Source organism: Accipiter gentilis, chromosome 10 (assembly GCF_929443795.1).
Source record: "Accipiter gentilis chromosome 10, bAccGen1.1, whole genome shotgun sequence".
NCBI lineage: Eukaryota > Metazoa > Chordata > Aves > Accipitriformes > Accipitridae > Astur > Astur gentilis.
The window spans coordinates 1669100-1691381 of NC_064889.1; the positions used below are offsets into that span (position 1 = coordinate 1669100).

The 22282-nt window shown below is 43.5% G+C and overlaps 1 protein-coding gene and 1 pseudogene across 1 annotated transcript; one reads left to right on the plus strand and one right to left on the minus strand.

The window, feature by feature from the left end:
- Nucleotides 1-1240: 1240 nt before the first annotated feature.
- On the plus strand, nt 1241-2185 carry LOC126043669 (olfactory receptor 12D3-like). The gene has a single exon (XM_049812435.1). The coding sequence runs from the start codon at nt 1241-1243 to the stop codon at nt 2183-2185; it is 945 nt and encodes a 314-aa protein (XP_049668392.1).
- Nucleotides 2186-14984: 12799 nt separating this feature from the next.
- Nucleotides 14985-20795, minus strand: LOC126043782 (olfactory receptor 8I2-like; annotated as a pseudogene).
- Nucleotides 20796-22282: the final 1487 nt, after the last annotated feature.

The window sequence follows — 22282 nt, forward strand, 5'->3', positions numbered from 1 at the left end:
TAAAAGTATGTAGTACAATGGAACGGACAAGAAAGACTATGAAATGTGTCTATATGTGTTTTAACCTCTTTACAAGAAATATTTTGGAAGTAATTATTTTTTCATTAGTTGTATTCATCATTATTAATCATCACTGCATTGAATGTACAGAGAAAACTACTCGTCTTGCAGAATTTGCAGTCTCTATTGTCAGCTAGAAATACCTGTGCCTACCTGTCCTAGTAAAATAATCTCGGGACTTTGTTCTTTATTGTATGTGGTTGGGACTTACCCGTAGCGATAAACAAACTTACCCGAGACAGAGAAAAAGTGAAAGCATGTGCTTACTCATCTGCATTTTAGAAGACTAGCGATACTGACAGAAGTGATCATATTGTCTCAGCGGGGCAGTACAATCAGCTTTTAGTGGGCTGAGCCAATTTGTCTGGAACTTGCACCAGCTAACTTGGCTCCTGCAAATTCAGTCATGGAATCATGCACTCATGCAAATCACAGTGTTGTAGGAGATGAGATGCTGGCTTTTGTCCCATTCATCTGCTGCTGCTCAAGAAAAAAGACATTCTTTGGGCGAAGTATACAGTCCAATAACAAAAACAGTTTGTGATCACATGCTAAGGCATCCTCTTCCTTTAGTCTCAGCAACATACAAAAGAAATGCTGATGATTGTGTGGTACCTTGGAACACCTTCTGGTGGCTGTTGATAAAAAAATGGAAATTGTGCGATTTTTAAGATCAAAGAACTGTCCAGAAGAGATGGTAACCATTAGAAATGTGAGAGTTGAAATTGGCTTAATGAAACGTAGGCATAATAGTAGAAAGAAAGCATCAGGAGTGATTCACATCATGAGCTAGAAGCTTTATTGATAAGATTAAAGGTTGTAGCAGGAAGTTACAGATGAACAGAACTGAAATATGAGCGTGGCTGAAGGTGAAGAAGCAGCAATCTTACATATTCTGCTGTTATGCATAGATGGAAGTTTTAATTTTAATATTTTCCGCTCTGTAGTATTTTACTCTGTTGTAGACAGAAAGCACAAGACTACATTAAAGTTCTTTTTGTCCGTGTTAATTCCTTGAGCTTCTATGCAGCTTTTATGTTTGATTACATGTGTTACGTTTTGCTCTTTTCTGCATTTGTTTGCATTAAAATAGCACAGAAACAAACACGTTTTGTAATACTGTTACTCCTCGCAGCTGTGGAACCTTGACATTTTGCCGTTGCTTCTTATTGTTCTAGCAATGCTGAACGAGACAGAGGTCATCAGTGAGTTCATCCTTTTGGGCCTCACCGATATCCAGGGACTGCAGCACTTTTTCTTCATCTCCTTTCTCTTGCTCTACTTGACCAGTCTTCTGGGAAATGGTGCCATTGTGACCATGGTGATAACTGAGCCCCAGCTCCACACACCGATGTACTTCTTCCTGGGGAACCTGTCCTGCCTGGACATTTTCTATTCCACAGTCACTGTTCCCAAGATGTTGAGTGGCTTTCTCTTTGGGCATCAGCCCATCTCTTTTGGTGGCTGCTTGGCCCAGCTCCACTTCTTCCACTTCTTGGGCAGTACTGAGGCTGTGCTCCTGGCCACCATGGCCTATGATCGCTATGTGGCCATTTGCAACCCTTTGCGCTATGCCCTTGTCATGAGCCCACGGACTTGCCTGCTGCTGGCTGTGGCCAGCTGGTCCACTGGTTTTGTACATGCCATGATGCACTCAGTCATGACCTCTCAGTTGAGTTTCTGTGGCCACAACCACATTCATCATGTCTTCTGTGACATCAAGCCACTGTTGAATTTATCTTGTAGTAGTACCAGCCTCAACATGACGCTCCTCAATGTTGTCACCACAGCTATTGTTCTAGGGCCCTTCACTCTCATAGTCCTCTCCTACCTCTACATCATCTCCTTCACCTTCCAGAAAGTCCGGTCCCAGGAAGGAAGATGGAAGCCCTTCTCCACCTGTGCCTCCCACCTCACCATTGTGGCACTGTTGTACATACCAGTGCTCTTCAATTATACACCACCCTCCTCAGGAAGCTCCTCTAAAAGGGATGTGCAAGTGTCTCTCATGTATAGTGCTGTCACCCCAGCTCTGAACCCCTTGATCTACACTCTTAGGAACCAGGAGGTGAGATCTGCCCTGAAAAAAATGTTAGGGAGAAAACTCTTCCCTGGAGGAAAGTGACTAAATCAAGGAGAAGGCTCAGAATGTGGTTACTCCACCTCTCACATTTATAAGGAAAGACGTCAAAAGGACACCGTACTGCAAGAGACTGAAAAACTACTGATTATCTCGTGTAGTTTAACACATTTAGAAGTTAATTGTGTAGATCTAAATCAGGGGAGATGTTCAAGGACTTGATGCTTCTTCCATCATTTTTAGATGTCTTATGGTACCCCATCTGGTCTCCGGCTTCCAGTACAGAAGCATGTGTGTTCCTGCGGGACTTGAGGCACAGCTGACAGCCCTGTGCAGTTGTCCTGGATCACCTAAGATATTAAATGATTACTTGATGGCTATGTTTAGGCAGCTGAATGACTCTCCTGTCATTCCGACCTTCTGTATAGCTAAAGAGAGCTAGCATGTGTTACATTCTGGGTTCACAAAGCCTGAGAATGATATTGTCAATATTTGACTCGAGTCAACCCTCTGGAAGGATCTGTTTCTTTCCACTAATTTGGCCATTTCTCACATCACTCTATGAGACTGAAAGAGTTAATGTCTCAAACATTGTGGTGGGGCAAGTTCTGCTTAAAGACAAACACTGTACAGCAAGGAACCAAGGTGAAAAGCCCATCAGCTCAGACAGCAGCAAGAGGAGGGGGAGGGCGCGCTGGAGGGTGCGCAGCTCCCTGTCCTGATAAGCTGTTCTGATACAAAGATCAAACAATGGTCACGTCTGCAGGGAAGGAGAAGTTACCCCACAAACGACCCCCAAGCCCAAAGGCTCACGAACTGCTCATTAGCCAGAGGAGTTCAGGTGCCCACCCGAAGGAGGGGCAAGGATGATAAAAGGACACAAACTGAAGCCGCGAGCGCACAAGCCCACTGGAACTGGACCCCTCGGCTGACTGGACTCCTCGGCTGACTGAACCAACGCTGGACCCAGGACCGGTGAAGTCTTTCTTTCTTTCTTTTTCTCTCTCTGTCTTCTTCTCTCTTTCCTTTTCCTTTTCTACAATCCCTACACCTCATCCGTTTCAAGACATAAACCGTTGACCAAGTCTGAGACTACGAGTGGATCCAGCCGCCCCTAGGCCCTTCTCTGAGGATGAGTCTGGAAAGCAAGGGGGTCTGCTCGGAACCTCGTGACTCCACGGGAGGCATCTCCTTATTCCCTGAATTGATGTATATGGTTGCCCTGGGTTACACAGTTTACAGAAGTAGTCCTATGCCAATTCCTGTTGTGAGAAATCCTGCCACCTACTACCACGCCTCCCCAGTTCAGTTTGCTTCCGTCACAAACAAAATCTTTAACTGATCGTTTGGTGTCATTTCACCTTAATTTATCCCGAGGGAATTTCGAATTAAACATGACTCCCTGGTCTGTCCAGTCTGGGTCGTGACACACTCTTCCTTAACCACTCGTGTACCCCAGCCACCTTTCACAGAGCTCTCTAGCTTTTGATATCCACCACGGCCAGCAGTGTCTCATGTCTTGCCTAGTAGTTTTCTACATCCTGTTCAGTTAGCTGAGCCGCAAGCAAGGGAGGGCCCACTCAGTGGTCTGCATACCGAAACAGATCAGTGTCCAAAGGTGGAGTAACCACTTTCCAGAGGTGCTGTCTATAACAGGGATCTAGGTAGCAGGCTTGGACTTTGGGGGAAGGCAATGTTCTTTCACCAAAATAGCCTTCCAGAAGTATTTCATCTCTCCTTTGTTTTCTAACACCTGCACTCAGCCCCTTCCTATAACCTTGGGAATGAAACACCCTCAGCATCACAGTATGTACAAAATCATTACTCTGAAAAGCTGCATTACACCATTCATTCTATTTTGGGCGCTTCAAATGGAAAAGCAACACCCAGAAGAAAGAAGTATTATGTCTGAGACACACAGGAACGTCACACAGGGCCAAGAGGAGACTTGGGCCGAGAGCTATGCAGTGTCAGCACAAGCCCCCATTAGGATGCTAGCCACCACCACCAGGAAATGTGTGTGACTCTGTAGTCCTGGAAGCTAGGGATCACGCCCTGAGGCAGAGGCATTTATCTTTGTAGGAACTATTAACTTCTGCATCAGATTTAATCATCAGGGCACCCAGTATAAATCTCTGTATGGAGGGAGGCAGGCACTTACTTCTAGATCATGCCTGATTTCATCCTGATGCAGCAGACAAAGAGCAATCAGCTGAGTTGTCTTCCAGAAGTTCCAGTTTCTGCTGATCAGAAGTGGAGTTCTGGTGACTGATTTCAGCTGCAAAAATCTCATTTTGCTTCTCCCTATATGTGTTACATGAAGGTCTGAGAATTTTTTAAATTTTTTTAAAATTTTTTTTTAAATTCTCTTTGAGGAGGATTCATCCTGTTGTGCTTGACACCTCTCTGAGGAGGAGAGGAAGTAAATTGCAGGTATGCCTATCCTTCTCCACCAACTACAGAGGGATCCTGAGTGTTGACCTGAGACCAAGCTTCTAGCTTGTAAGCAGCTAAAAGTGAAAAGAGAAGTCCTCTTCTAGGGAACCTTCAAGGATCATTTCTGTAACTTCACATACTATATAGCTGTGAGCTGGCAGTTGGTTTCCTACAGACACGCTTAGTGCAGATTACTCCTTAGGAGAGCACGGAGGCTTTTCTTCTGAGGCACAAACACCTCTGAAGTAACGTGCTGGGAGTTTCAGAAAACAGTAAAACTACTGGTTGCTGGTGCTTTTTGATACAGCCTTCCCCTCAAAACAAAAGAAAACAAAGAAACTAAACTCATCCCACTGAATTTTCCTCCCGCTTCAGGCAAGTCCTTTAAGTCTTCTATTCATCCTCAGGTCAGAGGAAGAACACAGGAAGGAAAAAAATAATTCAGCCCTCCTGGAAATAGCGTGGAAAATCTCCTTTTTTCACCTAGCTACACTGCAAGCTCACAAAAGTTCCCTCCTACGGGCTAGAGGAAGCAGCATGACAATGACCGTAAGTGGTTATCTAGTCTATCCACCTGCTCCTCTTTGTGTTCCTTGACAAGTCAGATCATTCCCCATTTTAATTCTGAGCTATGGTTAGTTGCTGTCACTCATCTTGAAGCAAAATGTTTGAGCTTGTTCGTATCTGCTTCATGTCTTAAAATTAACGTTTTTACTTTAAAAATGCATACTGACCTCAAAGAAAAGTTGTTTGGAAATTGAAAATAGACAAACCTGGTAAGCGTCAACATTTTCTCTGAATTTTAATCCATTAATTTAGTTGCCCAGAATGTTTTTCTAAAATTGACTGAACTCTGGCAAATATTCCCCATGCTTCTAGAACTACATTTTTCATTTGTTGAAAGAAAAAAAGTCTGTATGTGCATGACTCTCATTTGTGTTCTTAACACTTTAGCTAGCTCACTATCCACTAAATTTTCTTCCGCCTTTTTCTCCATTTATACAAATGCTTATTTGCCTGCCTGTCTACCTATCAAATATTTTTTCCATCAGCCTGACATTTGTCCTACCTAATATTTGCCTGTTTAATTCTTGGACAAGTACTATCACTCATCCTCACCTTTGATCTTCTCTCGTCTTATGGTGCTCGCATCTATGTATTGGTTTGTGTGTCTTCTGATCACATGCCTGTCTCTAGCAATGCGGCCAGGGTTGGCTGTGTTGGTGTATCTTATAGTCAAATGAAAGCGTTTGAAAACCATCTTCAAGTTGTTATAAAATGTTAGTTGTCTTTTGAATAATTTTATGTATGTCATGGTTTTTGGTACATAAGTGTATTTTTCATCCTTTAAACTGAAAGAGGGTAGATTTAGATTAGACGTAAGGAAGAAGTTCTTCACTGTGAGGGTGGTGAGGCACTGGAACAGGTCGTCCAGAGAGGTTGTGGGTGCCCCATCCCTGGAAGGGTTCAAGGCCAGGTGGGATGGGGCTTTGAGCAACCTGGCCTAGTGGAAGGTGTCCCTGCCCACGGCAAGGAGGTGGGAACTGGGTGATCTTTAAGGTCCCTTCCAACCCAAACCATTCTATGACTCTATGGTCCTATCATCCTAACTCAGCGTGCAGGTAATTTTACAAGGACAGCACCAGAGGGAATTGGAGCTATCACTGGATTTGCAATGCAGTGTTGCTTCTGAAGATGGTGAGAGGGCCCATTTTATCACGGCCAGCTTTGCCCTTCATGACTCCTGAGAGAAACAGCCAAAGACACACAGTGCACAAGTTGCTCGACCACAAAGATAACTTTGTTTGGTTTTCTTTGACAGCATCAGCCCCTATTGGAAAATGCTGTTCATTAAGTTCATTTGGAGTATATTGATTTACATCAGCAGGCTTGAATAAGAAACAAGAAATCCCCTGTTGGATCATATGCTCATTAAAAGCTTGAAGTCTAGCAAAACTCTTTCTCAAAGACTATTTCTCCTGTGAGCCACCTGATGACTGTACAGAGAATCAGCAGCAAGAAGAAGCTCGTTACAGTTTGCTCCGTCTATCGAGCCCTTGGGTAGAAATTACACAGTGTGGAGGACGGTCACAGGAGTAAAGTTTCCTGGAGTTTTAATGGGGCCTGCTGAGGCTATTAGAGATGGAGCTGTTGCAGAAAGTCTAAGTGGCCCTCCTGGGGGGCTGATCAGAGCAGAAAATCAGAGCATGGTCACAGGAAAATAAAGGAGGGAACAAATGCTTTCACCAAGCAGCCCCTTTGATGCGTCCTGCCAAAAGAAGGGGCCGGGTGCTGATCCACAGCAGGGCCTTTTCAGGCCTTGCCTGCTTCAGGCTTCTTTCTGATCAGTGTGGAGCGTGCAGAGGAGACACCCAAGCTCCTGGGAGGCTGCAGAGGCCGCACAGCAAAGGTGCCTGAGCAAAGGTGTATCCGTCTGGCCCACACATCACTGCTATCCCAGCCTTGGGGCTGCCCTCCTCCCCTGTGCGCCCCAGGTCCAAGCACTGCTGCTCAGCCCTGAAACACAGCCCTCACCGCCTCAGTTGTCCTGATACCCCTCTGACCAAGCCTACAGGCTCCTAGCAGTCCAGCTGCATAGAGACGGTACCCAGCTTCTCCACCCAGAGCCCGTCCTGCCCCAGACCAGATCCCCACCAGACCCCACTGCTTCAGTGGTGCCTCATAGACTGCCCCTGCAACCCCTGAACTTCCACTCTCTGCAGACCATTCCCCTAGCTTTCCAGATCTGGATGGGTGCTCTTCAGCCATGAAGAGCATCTTCTCTCTGGTGGTGACAGCTTACAGGTCCCAGTTGTCCCAGGCCTGCCCTCCAGCTCTGTTCAGTGGGTGCCCAAATTCCCACTCTCATACCCTCTTCCCCATCCCAAAGCCTTGAGCAATTCCCTGAACTACTGCCCCCTCTGGCCTCCCCCACCTCTGCAATACTCATCCAGCTCACCCATTGCCCCTCAATGAACTGCCATCACTCTTCTACAAGTATCTCCAGTGGGATGTTCAACGGAAATGATTCTGCCAAAGGGTCATTGTAAAGGCTTTATCTGTCTGAGATCAAGCTATGAGTTCCTCTCTACTTGAAACAGTTTTAACAATAAAATGCACACATACTCGTGATGTGGGTGCTCAAAAACTGCAGTTCCTCTGCCACTGTATAAAAGTAGAGAGAAATGTCTGTCCACAGTTTTTTTGGGCCTGTTTTCACAAACCTTAGGGATGCGCACATAAAATCACCACCTCTGTGACAGAACCAATTGAAATCTTGTCTATGTCACAAAAAATGAAGAGGTGTCTTGAAATGCATAAACAGAAAGGAGGAGGGAGTTATTTCAAGTTAGACTAAATTACTATCTCATCTTTTGAAGACGTTAAAGATGTCTTAACTAAAATAACTCAGAAGGTGCAGACATTTCAGTGAAGACATCTCAACCCACTTTGAAATCTCTGGTGTTCTGGGGTATGTGTCAAGTGCCAGCCTATACAGCTATTCTTGGGTTATAGCTATTTTTATTGGATTAAGTCCTCATAAAGAGCAATGCATCATTATTGTTTTCAATTGTTGAAAAAGTAGCCAGACACATTGCAAAAAAAAAAAAAAAAAATCAATCCAGAGTTCACAAAATATGATCAGTGCTAATCCTGGATTTGTATCCTGGAAATCCACAGAAGAGAGCTGTGGTCATCTGCAGGGATTTATCTATCCGTGATCCACCAGAAAATAGCGGGCACCTGATACCTGAATATCCTCCAGGGACACCCCTCTCTTGGCTTTCTGTCAGCCAGCTTGCCCTGAGGACTCTATGCTTGCCTTGTGAGCAAACATGTAAGGCCCATCAGATAGGACATTGTTTTCTTTCTACACTCTGCAACTCCCTTGGGACCAGATTATTTGCGAAACAGGACAAACTGGTCTCTAACGGATATCTTCATCCTGGTTGTCAAGGATTGGGTTGCTCCTAAATCCTGACCAGCCCCCCTAGCACACAGCATTCTGCGTTTTCTAAAACATTTCAGTCACACCTGTTACCTTCCCTTTTTTTTCCATATTTTTTTATTTCCTTATTTAGGAAGTTTCACAATGTTTACATTTCAGCAGGAAACAGCTACTTTCCCTCTCCCAATTAAAAAAAAATGTTCTTCAGCTGTAGATTTCAAATATCCATCAGATACAGTCAAATTACAGCTTTTTATTTCATTGTGTCTATAATTTTTTTCTTAAGTTAAATAGGAGTACCAATTCAGATTGTAGGAGAGCTAAGTTCTACAATAAACATTTCAGTTAAAGAATCTCTGACTTTTCTGCCTATTTATACCCTGACTCATTACCTTGTTTAATCTCTGTTGTCAGAGAAAAGCATTTCAGAAAGGAAAGATATCTGTCATGTTTATAGGATATTAGGTCCTCTCCTGTCCAAAACTCAAATTGTATCCCCCCAGATTAAAGCTTCATTAGAAAAATAGTAACCTTCTGACATCTATAATTATTCCCAAAACACATATGCACAAAGGGAGAGGTAAGGAGAAGGAATGGGACTCTACAGCAATGTACAGCATATATTGGAGTACTTGAAAGAAATTCTAGCAAATACAATAAGGACACTGTTAGAGAAGATGACTTCAGATATCTATTAAGGATGAGATGAATCACACCCAAAAGGTGACTGCTGTCTTTGTATTGGCTATAAAGGGAGCCTTCATATCTAGGCATATCTACACTGTAGAACACCATAGTTAGCGCTGCCCTTCCATGCAAGCTGTTTGCTGACATTTGTATAAGGTTGCCTTTTCACATCAAGCTGCAGTGGCTCCTATGCCTGATATGTGAGATCGACTTTGCCTTTTGTCTTCTGTGGAGTGTATAACAGCAGTCCTGAATATCCCTGCACACTTACTGGGTTTGATGCTAGTAGGAGCAGCTAACATGAGATGGACCAAGATCTCGGCACAGTTATTTCAAAAAACTGAAAAATTCAGAGTAACAGAGTCTGCATACAGAAACTGCTACTACAGGTGATGCCAGGTTCTGAATTTCAACATCCACCATCTACCCTTGCAGCATCAATAAGAAGCTATCTGCACCAGCTTGCTTGGGAGTTAAATCTCTCTGTGTGCTACAGCCCACAAACATAATACAAGTAAATTTACAGAGTATTTGAGAAGACTTTGCATGCTCAATGCCTATATGCAATGTTTTTCTGCATGTAGAATGCCTCTTTCCTACCACACCATCCTAGCACAAACCTGGCAAACCAAAAGGAACTCTAAATATTAAGTGGAAATTATAGAGACGTATTAATTATTAAAGAACATTTAAATGTCTCAGGTCTGAAGACAGATTAAGGTAGGTCTCAATGTTAAGGCAGGTTGACTTTGTCCTGAGGGATTCAGTCGCACTTGAAACAAAGCCATCTAAATAAATAAAGAAGATCCAACAGTGAGCTGTGTTTCAGTAAATGATGGAACCAACATGCAAACTTGGAATACACTGTGCTGTAGTTAATATTCAAAAAAAAGCTAATAGACAATGCAAGGAAATGTGGGATAAATACAACCCTGGGTTGCAGTAAGGACATGGCTTGTCTGTTACAGAGGGAGCTAATTGTAAAGAACATTGACAAAGTGCATCCTGTATTTTCACCAAAACCTTTGGTGTTTAATCTAGACAGTTGTGTATCTTGTATCTCTAAAGCAAATAAGCAGCAACAACAATATAGGAAACTACTTTGGAGAATTCATTACACTCTATTCCAGATGTAGGCTTAAAATCAATGTGAAAATCAGGGCTTTAAGATATTTTTGCACCCATGACTCTGTCTGCAGATGCTTGTCAACTCTTTTAAGCTACCTGAAAGTTACAATGGGATCAATCTTTCTTGAGACATGCCTGTTGCTTACCAAGGGGACGAGAGGGGAAGTCTAGTTTACTAATTCAGGAAAGTTTATTTCATTCAGTAGGGCTATCTATGGCATAAGTGTCTGTGTCTGACCCTCAACCCCCATATTTGTTGGACTAGATAAAGTCACTACAGTGAGCACAACCTGGAATATGATCCATCTTCTCCTAGAGAAGACATGATTTGATCATCTAATTCCACCCTAAAAGTATTTTTTCTGACAGTTGGATATTAAGAGATACTAACTTAGATGTAAACATCTACACAGCCAATGTTTAAAGTTTATTGATGTCAGTTCCAGTGTTAATTTTCACCTAGCTAAAACCAGCCCAAATAAATCCTTTACTAGTCTAAACCAAGCATACAATTTCTGCCTTGACCCATTTCATTGTAATACAGGGACAAGAGAAATTCATGAGAAATGCCTCTCCATCCACTCTAAAAGAAGACAGGTACTTTAGATGATATTCAAGCATTGATTCAGGTGACCGAGCAGAGGCATCTTGTGCCATTTACGGTGACCTAGGGCACTACTGACATCAGTACAGGGTTGATAAACGTGACACAGACCCTACAAGACATCTGCAGGATCCCTTAATATATCTATCTGAACTAGCAACACACACCTATGTTAGGCAGTTTTTTCTGCCTTTCAGTAGAGATGCCTGCAGTCTAGATGGTAAGAATTTCATAAGGGGTGGCTAAAACTTAAGGGCTGAAGTGTAAGCTGCTCATGGATTGTATTGGATTGTATTCTTAGATATAAGCACTGGATATGAAAGCTTTGAGCTAGTCGTCTTCTCTCCCTTTAGAGTCAGTGGATATAAAGAGCAGCTCTGATCTATGTGGTGTGGGAACCACCAGAACAGACCAGAGAAGACTGTTTCTCACCAATACTCATAAAGGGAGCCTAGGGAACCAGCATAGCTCAGAGGCTGAACTTTAGATATAAAGCTAGGTCTTGTGAACCCTGGTTTCAGTCACCTTTCTGTTGACATGGGAAAACAATGCAGTGGCTTCAGTATCTCACACCACTTTAAGTGTGTAATGGGAACTGTTAGGAAGGAAGAAGGAGGAAGAACTTTTACAGTGTAAAATGTGAAATGAAGGAGGGCAGTGAGGACTGGGAGAAGTGTGATTGTAGTACACAACTGGCAATATAGGGTAGCAGCAGCTAAGGAGGGCAGAATGGGCACCTTTTCTGTGCAGTGGTTATCAGAAAACAACCACATGCTAGGCTTGGATTATTAAGATTATTAGGTGGCACAGTAAGTGGTGAGGAATATTAGTGTGGTAGGCTAAGGGGCCAAAATCCCACCCAGCTGCTCACTCACTTCCCCACCCCCTCAGTGGGATGGGAGGGGGAGAAAATAGCATGAAAAAGCTTGTGGGTCAAGATAAACACAGGGAGCTGGCTTATAGTTAACACTGTGGGCAAAACAGGCTCAAGCTGAGGAAAATTAATTTAATTTATTGCCAATTAAAATAGATTCAGGTAGTGAGAAACAAAGATAAGCATTAAAACATCACATTTCACACCCACTTGCCCGGGTTCAACTTCACTTCTTCACTGCAGGCTCCTTCAAGCAGTGCTGGGGAGCTAGGGGGGCTAGGCTCAGTACACAGCTGCTTCTCTCTGCTGCTCCTTCCCTCTCATTTTTCCTCTTCTCTGGCATGGGTCCTCCATGGGCTGCAGTTCCTTCAGGAGTAGCCATCTGCTCTGATGTGGATCCTCCATGGGCTGCAGGGAAAATCTGCTTGGGCAACATGGAGCACTTCATCCTCCATCTCTGATCTTGGTGTTCCCTCTGTTCTTTCTCACTCTTTTTGTTCATGCTTTTTCTCTCTGTCTGCCATTTTCTGCCCTTTCTGGAACATGTTTTCACAGAGATGCCACCAGCTTGGCTGATGGGCTCAGCTGTGTCCTGTGGTGGATACATTCTGGAGCACAGGGCAGGCCCTGACCTCTCCTTGCAGAGGTCACCCTGCAACCCCTGCTACCAAAACCTGGACATGTATACCCAATATTGTTAGAAAGAACAGTGGTCTAAAGGGAATATAAAAGTGAATTAAGTTTAAATTAATATTTCTTATGCTAACTTTCCCATACCTAAGGAGATCACAGGTCAGCTTCCTAAGTTTATGACTCATACCTAGGATGTTTCTACGGCCCTTGGAAAGAAATAAGCACCTCCAAAGAGTGACTTGCCCATCCTGACTGAGTGACATATCTGGGAATGAGATAAAACACACATGAAAGAGGTGTTTGTGGCTTTCCACTGACTTCTGAGGAACCCCACATTCCCAGCGTTGGCACTGCCTTGCTTTCTCAGGTGGCTAAACTTAGCAGAAAATGTGGCCACCCCTGGCACCTATAGTGTTCAGATTCCTTCTGATCCCCAAATAATTGGTGAAGGGACAGTGGCACTACCAATGGGGTTAGAATGAGAAGCTCCCTTTCTCTGTCCACAAGGGAGCCAAAACACCTGCCACAGATTGCATTACAACCTTTTAGCTGTCAAATTTAGGTGAGGTTTGACCCATGTTGTACTATCTTAGTGAGCAAAGATTCATGTCACTTTAGACATGTAAGTGATGCCTGAAAGTCTAATTCACACCATCAATCTTCAGATTAGATGAATGTTCTCTTCTTGGCAAAGCCCTTTTCTTTCCAAAAGCTTCAAAGGTAACCCTAGCTACTGTCATGAAAATAGACACCAACCTTTATTTTTCAGATTTCTCTCTAGTGTACAGATGTCTATCCTCCTCGCCACCCTGCAGCACCCAGGGGCTCCGCCCACGCCCCCCCTGCCATGGGCAGGGCATGGGGTGCTGGCCTGCCAGGCAGCTGCTGCAGCAGTGGTGGCTGGAGGCTCCTTGTCGTGGGGAAGGGACTGTCCAGAGGTTCCACAAATCAGTGTCTTTCTGGAAAAACTGGAGAGTCTCATCCAGCAGTTTTTGAAAGAAATGTGCAGGAAGCCATCAGCAATTCTACTTGTGAAACGCTTTCATCACTTCCATCTAGTGGTTGTACAATACCCGCAGAGTTCAATAATTCTTGGTCTATATATAGCTATACTATCGGTTTGTCTACTGAAAGAAGTTCAGTTTACTCCTGGAGGAATGATGACCCACAGTGAGTGTCAAATTCATCAGACTGCTCCCTTTTAACTTTGGAGGCAAGAGATGACTGTGCCACCACTCCAAGGAAACCAGTCGAGTCATGACTGTGGTCACAGGGTGGATTGTGTAGCAGTACACTCTCCCCAGCAGGAAACAAACCTTCTCCAGGCCAGAAGAAGAGAAAAAAACCCTGAACCCTAGAAGCCACAGGTTGAAATTCAAACTGGCCAATCAAGATGTGCCAGGTACACAGAGGTGACCTTCTTGGCCAATAGGGATTAAAATGACCACAGATCAGATTTGACAAGGGTATAAACGGGGTCCCGCTGGAGGACATTTTGGAATCAGTCCTCCTCGGAGCAGCGGGTCTGCAGTCAGGGACTGCCCCTTGGATCAGGATGCCGCCCTAGGTAACTCCTTGAGGTTGAGAGCCCTCATCTTTTAAGTGCATGATGTGCGTATTTTGAGTCATCATTTTAAATTTTCAGAATTCTTAAGTCGGCTGTGTAGTACTAATTCCCCTTACATCATTGAGCCCGTGGTTTACAAACGTTATCGGAGTTTTAACTAACTTTTTACTGAAAAATAAATCTGAACTTTAACACCTGTTGGATTTGCTTGTGCGTGCCTCCATAACAATCCCAAGGGAAGCATTGCCAGGATCCACGCTACTAAACGTTGCTCCTAAGGAAGTGGTACTCAACCTCTGGACTTGTAGTGCAGCCTGGCTTTCACCTACACTGCCACAAGCTCCCTCTGGCATGGGCAGGCAGAGCACAAGCATCCCATGACACAGGAGAAGCTCTAGGACATCCATCAGGTCTTCACAATTTAGCCAGAAATGGCCTGTGCCCTAGGAGAGACCTACATGCTTTCAGAGCAGTAGTAGGCACAGTGCAGGGAAGCATCCCACAGCACCTAAAGGACACTGTATCTCTACATTCAGGCAGCTGAATCCTGCCACACCACATGCCACTTGGCCAAGGTCCTTTTCTGTGCCCCATGTAGCCGTACCCATATTGACGCATGGGGCCACTCTGTGCCCCGTATGTCTGTAGCCATAAGACACTTTTTTTTTTCTTCTTGTGGCTTTTGATTTCTAAGTGACTGAAATAATATGAAAACATTACAAAGCTGTTTTGAGTTTAATCAAGATTATTTTGGGGTTGTGCTTACCTTTTGGGTTTACATGCGTTTTTTGAGGAAGCCAAAAAAACATTTTTTTCCCCCCAACCAACCACCCAGCTCCAATTGTGACTAGGCAAATTGCTACATCAGTGACCATATACTTGCTGTGGAAATTACCTCCAATGCTTTATATTTTTATAGTCTGCCCCCTCCCCCAAAAGCTCCACAAAGCATAGATTTTTGATATGTCATTTATATAAACCCATAAATGCCTGGACTTCTTTCCCCAGGGCTCCTCTGACTTCTTTGATTCTTAAGGTGTAGATAAGTGGATTCACCATGGGTGTCACCACAGTGTAGAAGACAGAGAACAACTTGTTGAAAGCTGTGAAGTTGTAAGTTTTTGGTAACATAGACAAGGATGAGAGTTGAATAGAAAATAGTGACCACAATGAGGTGAGAAGAGCATGTGGAAGATGCCTTTTACCTTCCTGTAGCTGAAGAGATTCTCAGGATGGTGATCATGTTTAAAATACAGGATGCTACAGTGAAAAGAAAGGGCAGCATAGTACATGTAGCAGACATCAAAGATGTTATAACTTCTATTAGAAGTTGTGGTAGGTTGACCCTGGCTATATGCCAGGTGCCTACCAAAGCCGTTCTATCACTCCCCCCCAGGGGAGAGAAAATATAACAAAGGGTTCATGGGTCGAGATACGGACAGGGAGAGATCACTCAACCAATTACTATCACGGGCAAAACAGACACAACTTGGGGAAAATTAACTTAATTTATCGCCAATCAACCAGAGTAGGGTAATGAGAAATAAAACCAAATCTCCAAACACCTTCCCCCCACCCCTCCCTTCTTCCCGGGCACAGCTTCACTCTTGAATTCTCTGCCTACCCCCCGCCAGTGGCACAGGGGGATGGGGAATGGGGGTTGTGGTCAGTTCATCACACATTGTCTCTGCTGCTCCTTCCTCTTCAGGGGCAGGACCCATCACACTCTTCCCTTGCTCCAGTGTGGGGTCCCTCCCACGGGAGACAGTCCTCCATGAACTTCTCCAACGTGTGTCCTTCCCACCGGCTGCAGTTCTTCATGAACTGCTCCAGCATGGGTCCTTTCCACGCTGTGCAGTCCTTCAGGAGCACAGACTGCTCCAGTGTGGATCCCCTGCGGGGTCGCAAGTCCTGCCAGAAAACCTGCTCCATGGGCTCCTCTCTCCACAGATCCGCAGGTCCTGGCAGGAGCCTGCTCAAGCGTGGGCTTCCCACGGAATCACAGCCTCCTTCAGGCAGCCACCTGCTCTGGTGTGGGGTCCTCCATGGGCTGCAGGTGGAGATCTGCTCCACCGTGGACCTCCCTGGGCTGCAGGGGGACAGCCTGCCTCACCATGGTCTTCCCCACGGGCTGCAGGGGAACCTCTGCTCCGGCGCCTGGAGCGCCTCCTCCTCCTTCTTCACTGACCTTGGTGTCTGCAGGGTTGTTTCTCTCACTCCTCTCTCTGGCTGCCGTTTCTGTGCCCACTGCAACTCTTTTCCCTTCTTAAATAGGTTATCACAGAGGCATTACCACTATCGCTGATGGGCTCAGCCTTGGCCGGCAGCAGGTCCGTCTCAGAGCCGGCTGGCATTGGCTCTATCAGACACAGGGAAAGCTTCCAGCAGCTTCTCACAGAAGCCACCCCTGTAGCCCCCCCCCACTACCAAAACCTTGCCACACAAACCCAATACAGAGTGTGTCATTGCAGGAGCATTTTATCATAGATGTGAAATCACAGAATCACACTGTGATCACAGTACACCATTTGTGACATCAACAGTGTGATAACAAAGCTGATCATAAACCCACTAACTCAGTGTTGTGTAACACTGCAGCTAGTGTTACACAAAACTTAACAATTCATTAGGGTGATGTAATACAAAGGTTTACATACTGCTAAGTATTGATCATATGACATCACTTCCAGGAGTTAACACTCTACCCCAACTAGAAAAGCAAATATGAAAAACTGTCATGCAGCTGCTGTAGGAAATACTTCTGTCACCTGTCAGGAAGCTCACCAGCAGCTTGGGCAGGATGGTGGAGCTGTAGTAGGTCTCCAAGCAGGACAAGTTACTGAGGAAGAAGTACACTGGGGTGTGGAGATGCTGATTAGCCACCACCAACATGAGGATGAGAATGTTCCCCATCATTGTCACCATGTAGATCACCAGGAAGAGCAGGAAGAGGTTTTCTGAACCTGCTGAACAGGTTACCTGAAGGCCAGGTAAATCGCCAAATCCCAGGAGGATGAATTCTGTAATGTAGGTTTGGTTTTGCTTTCTGTAGCTGATGTCACACTGAATCTTGGGGAAAGCAAATACTAAAATGTAATATAAAAATTAAAAACTCTTTTCCATGCATGGCTGTAAAGATACACTATTCAACTTAGTCTTGGATCCAATATCTATGTCCTGATAACTTATTTAAAATTCAAACTCTTAAAGCATTTCAGCAACATTTTCCATGAAAAAAACAGATTGTCTTATCTCAGTTTCAGTCACTGTTGGTATGCCTCAGGGACAAGACAGTTTTCTTCTTTTCTAAGAAGTATGATTACACACCACTTTTTGGCTCAGTGTCCTGGCTTGTTTCCCTGGCTTGTAGAGGCATACCCTAATTCTTAATTTTTGTGCTCTAGATATACATTTATATACTTATGCTCCTTTGCAGATCATCCAGCTATGCCAACATGGGGAAAGGTATTCAAAACTACCTACATCTAAACTATGACATTAGTTTGCAGTCACATCAGATCAGTTTCTGCAACCAGACACTCTTCACACAAGTTTTCCTATCTTCTGCATCTTGGGTGACCCAGTGGATTTACAAGGTAGCGAAATCTTAGGCATGGGGAGGACTGTCTATGCAGTTTGTTCAGTTGTTCAATGTCTCCTCACTTAAAAAATATTGGGATATTTGGATAAAGCTGTGACTGACATAATAAAATCATATCAGTAAATGATGAGCCTTACAGTTCAGCACACAGGCAATTATTTCCACTGATAGAAAAACAGAGAAAGTCAGAAATTAATCTTCTCATCAGTTCATTCAGTTCCATCCCAAGTCTGCACACTCTCCTTTGTCAGGCTTACCTCCATGGTAGCCAGTTATGGACTGGGGTCTCTCAGACACCTGCTCACATCACATTGTGGGATGCAGCATAGATTCTGCAGGTTGTCTTCTCTTTTCATCATCTTTATATGAAAGCCAAGAGTTTGGTCTTCCCAAGTGTTTGCTTTCTCTTTAATAAATCTCCATACAGACTGGAACCAACATGAACTCAGAATTCCCTTGTGGCTCATTAGATGCCCTGGAGTATGAATATAAAATCTCCTTTGATAGTTTTCCTAATGGAAATTTTAAATAATTTATCGATTATTATTGATAAAGAATCCCAGTAACATTCTTGATTAAAGTTTATAATATGTTAATACTGCACTGAAATTCACTAATAATTTTTGCTTTCTCCATCCCACACACATATTATTTCCAATTATATTTGATTTCCCAAAGGCATCTAGATATCTAACAAATGGACTGTGAGCTGGGTATCTATTATACCCAGTAAGAGGGGACTGTATCACAACCAACTTGAACGGTGTCTTTACAACATACCTTTGATGGAGGCATTCATGTATGTTATGAGGGCATGCAGTAGCATTTCAGAGAACAACCTCTGCTGGGCCAAATCACAGCTGGTGCTTTTCACAGCTGGATTTCTGATCTGAAGCAGACGATGAGAAGAACTAGTGTCACTATTGCTTGAGTTCCTTCACAGGAGGACCTGAAGCAAAGCTCCAGAAAGAAGAAGAGAAACATGGAAATAGGTGTGCTGTGGGGATTACAGGATGGACCAGCGCCCTGGAGTGAAAGACAGACTAGGCCAAGTCAGTGGCGCAAACAGACTGGCTATTAACATGGATGCCAAGTCAATGGTACAAACAGTATATTAGCATGGATGCTGTGGCAAATACCAAACCCCGAAGTGCTTTCTTCTCAGTCTACACTGGAGGAAGAGTTTAGCATGGTCTGGGCTAGACCCCACATCTCTTGAGTGCTTTTGCCACTTGGCCTCAGCGTCAAACACATGGCAAATATCAGGCAGAGGATAAAAACAGGGCAGAAATTAAAAAAAAAAAAGTGTCATATTTTTTCATAATTTGGTCTTCAATTTTTTGTCTGACAACAAACTGAAATTATTCCAAGAATTAAGTTGTTCACATGCAATATGCATCTTTTTAGCAATGTTTGTGTTTTCTGCACCTAGCATTGGTGATCTAGGCGTAAGAAAAGACAGTGCCTAACATGAGCATCCAGTGTCATATCAGATGCACTAGGGTCAGTGCACTTGTCTGACTGACCTGCTGTTATTGATGTTGCCTTCCTAAATTAATGGGAAAAACCCCCACCTACTTGTTGTTCCTGCTGAGAGTCAATGGACACTTCTTTCCCAGTGTGAATAACTGTTAACTGCCCAAACACTGAACACACCTCTTTTATCCATAATAAACAACTTTGCAAATAATGAACTGAGTCCTCATGAGTAACTGACATCCAAACAAGCATATAATTTTAGAAGTCTCCAATTCGGGTGTCTCCTGAGCAAGGAACTTAATTAAACTGCCTAAACATAGGCACCTAGGACTATTTCAGATGCCTAAAAATATCAGAACGCCAGCTATCACTCTGGAAGGATCTCCCATAGGTCCTATGCCATACCATTGTTGTGAAGATGTCTGTGGTACCCTACTGTGTATGAAATGGTATTTGGTTCCTTTATTTGGCACCTGAATCCCACTGTCAGGTTGATCAGCTGAATAGCTCTCCAGGCCACATTGGCCAAATCTCCATAGACTATAAATGGGAGCTTAGACATCACAATCATATGTACAGGCCTACATGGTAGAAACTGCAATGTTAAGTGGTTGATTCTGGGTTTGAGTGCAGGATTCAGCTACTTAATGTAGATCTTATTCTGTCTGAGCTTTCTGCAGTCTGATGGCAGGCGTGACACAATACCTGCCAATAGACCTGCATTCTTCTTGAGCAAAATGCAGGCAAGAAAAGAAATCAAAATGAACCTAAAATGACATTGGACATATAGGTTTAAGTAAATTAATCCAATTTTCAACACGCATAATACAGCTTGAATTTCATGAAAGAGAAAAAGCTCCATGTGAAGAGAAATTAACTTGAGTTTATTCAGTGTCAAATTTGGCCAGATGAAGTCTTAGCCTTCAGGTGCAGGTGAGCAGAAATCTCATTTTGTTGTTATGTGTTCTTCTTTGTGTTTATCTTTGCAAAGATTTCCTCCCATGTCCAACAGGTAAAGTGAGAAGCTTGTACACATCTCTCTGAAATTCCTTTTCTGTACAGTCTAAAAGCACTCATTTTATTACCTGTCTCTGGGGCATATTTACTGATAATGCTTAGTATGGCTGGCTGCCTTGTATTTTAAGTAATCTCATAGCCCAAAAGCAAATTGAAATTTTAATAAATCCATCAGGAAGATGTTATCTGTATTGGCAAGATGCTCCTTGGCCTAATGCTGGTGGGACACCTGGTTAAAAAAAATCCAAAAGCAATTCAAAGTTGGTGTTATATGGTTGCAGTTCGAATGCTTCTGAAGAATCATAATTCATAAAATCTTCATTTTGTTCTCCCTTCCTTAATTCACAAGAGCACCGCATGTAAGCCTTCCATGTACCCAAATGTAGGTACACACCTGAGACAAGCAAAATCTCCTCCTGGTGGCCTACTTTTTTTCCCCAGCAGCAGATAATACATTTTACTGCTGAGTCCCTCTCAGCACTTATGAACGTTGCATTACTTTCCACCCCATGGCAGAACTAGGGCACCATCTGGCAGTAAGGGAGCTGGGGGTAATGACTCTTTGAGCTAAATGGCAGCTAGGACTCAAGTATTTTACTTACGGAGCAAGTATTGTAATCATTCTCAGGTTTAAAAAAGGAAGACAGAAATGTCCTTAGATACTTAGAAGCTGAAGTCATCTCACCCAAATTTAGCCTCTCGAACATCTGACTATTTTAACGAGATACCTGGATATCTAGAATCAACTAGATACTCAGTGTAGCTTTCTCAGTGGAGAGACACAGATACTTTTGTGAGTTTCAATAGCCTCTTCAGGTGACAATTTTGATACTGAAAGACTCACATTGCCCATTCTCTCTTCAGTTTCCAGATGGAGTTTGTAAATAACTACCTGAGGCTAGGTACAAATTAATAGTGTGTGAATTAATTATGTGAAGGCATTCTGGCACCAAGAACAGAGATCTGTCTTCTGGTGTGTCTTGTCCTCCAAACTAAAGCCTCTAGATGACACTTGGACACAGAGACCATGGCAATGATGTAGCTGAGGCTGTCTGGTTGAACATTTTATTTCTATCATGGAACTGACAGTGGCCAGTTGGTGGGAATCTAAGAGTATCCCATGTGAAAGTCAACAGGGAGATTTTGTATTTTTGAGCCAGATTTATTCCGTCTCATGTTAGCAATCAAAACGGACGACATTCAGTCTCTGCAATTCAGCTAGGACCAGCTCTGCACCTGTGCAGGCCAAAGTCACTGTGATAGAAACTGGTATTTCAGATTGTTTTGACTACACTCCCATCTAGTGGTATTTGCATAACACAACTTCCCCTTCTACTTTTTGGGGACTTCACTTTTTTCATGTGGTCTTTGAAATTCCCCATGTTCTTATGATTTTTTTTTTCTTTTTGAGGCTCACCAAGCTGATGCAAAGTTTTGCTTTGCCGAGAGATATTTATTCATCAAGCTGTTTCTGTCTGGCCTTGGAGACTAAGCAGTCTGAATGTTGACTAACAAATTACAGTCTGTCTGGCCTTCTCAAATGCGAGCTAGGAAGCTGAGATGAAAAACCAAGACCTGGAACAATCGTCTCACTTATTTGTAATACCACAGATAGGTCCACAGTCACTCTGCAGAAAAAGAAGATCAAGCAGCATCTCCAGAGGATGACTGAAATAGCTGGCACTCAGGTAGCTGCCTGGCATTGAATCCAGGTTAGTTTTAGACTTCAACACATCTGTAGAACCCAGTGTTGACCTGATAGCAATGATGATCATCATAGTAATCTTCCACTTAGTTGTCATCCATCCTATCTATCAAGAGAATTCCATCCAGTCCCAAAAATAATCAAAATGTAGGCTAAGAAAGTGCTAATTCCAAACAGTGTACAGGAAAAGAATGGTTATTTATGTGCATATGAGGTTAGTGACAACAACCTCTCCAAGGCTTTTTTTGCTTGATTATTCCCTGGGGTGTTTCACTGGTCTCAGTTCTGAAAAGGTTTTTAAGGAGTCAGGCGAAAGGAGGAACACTCTCTACCTGACAGAATGGAAAAGAAGAGTTGGTATATTCAGTTGGCTAAAAAAAAAAGGAAAAGATGGAAATTATGGGGGGTGGGGGGTGAGGGGGGGTGTCATTGCCAAACAAGGAGCTCTAATTCTTCTTTTTT

Excerpts from the sequence above, each read along its gene's own strand:
- LOC126043669 (XM_049812435.1), top strand. The coding sequence starts at position 1,241 with ATGCTGAACGAGACAGAGGTCATCAGTGAGTTCATCCTTTTGGGCCTC.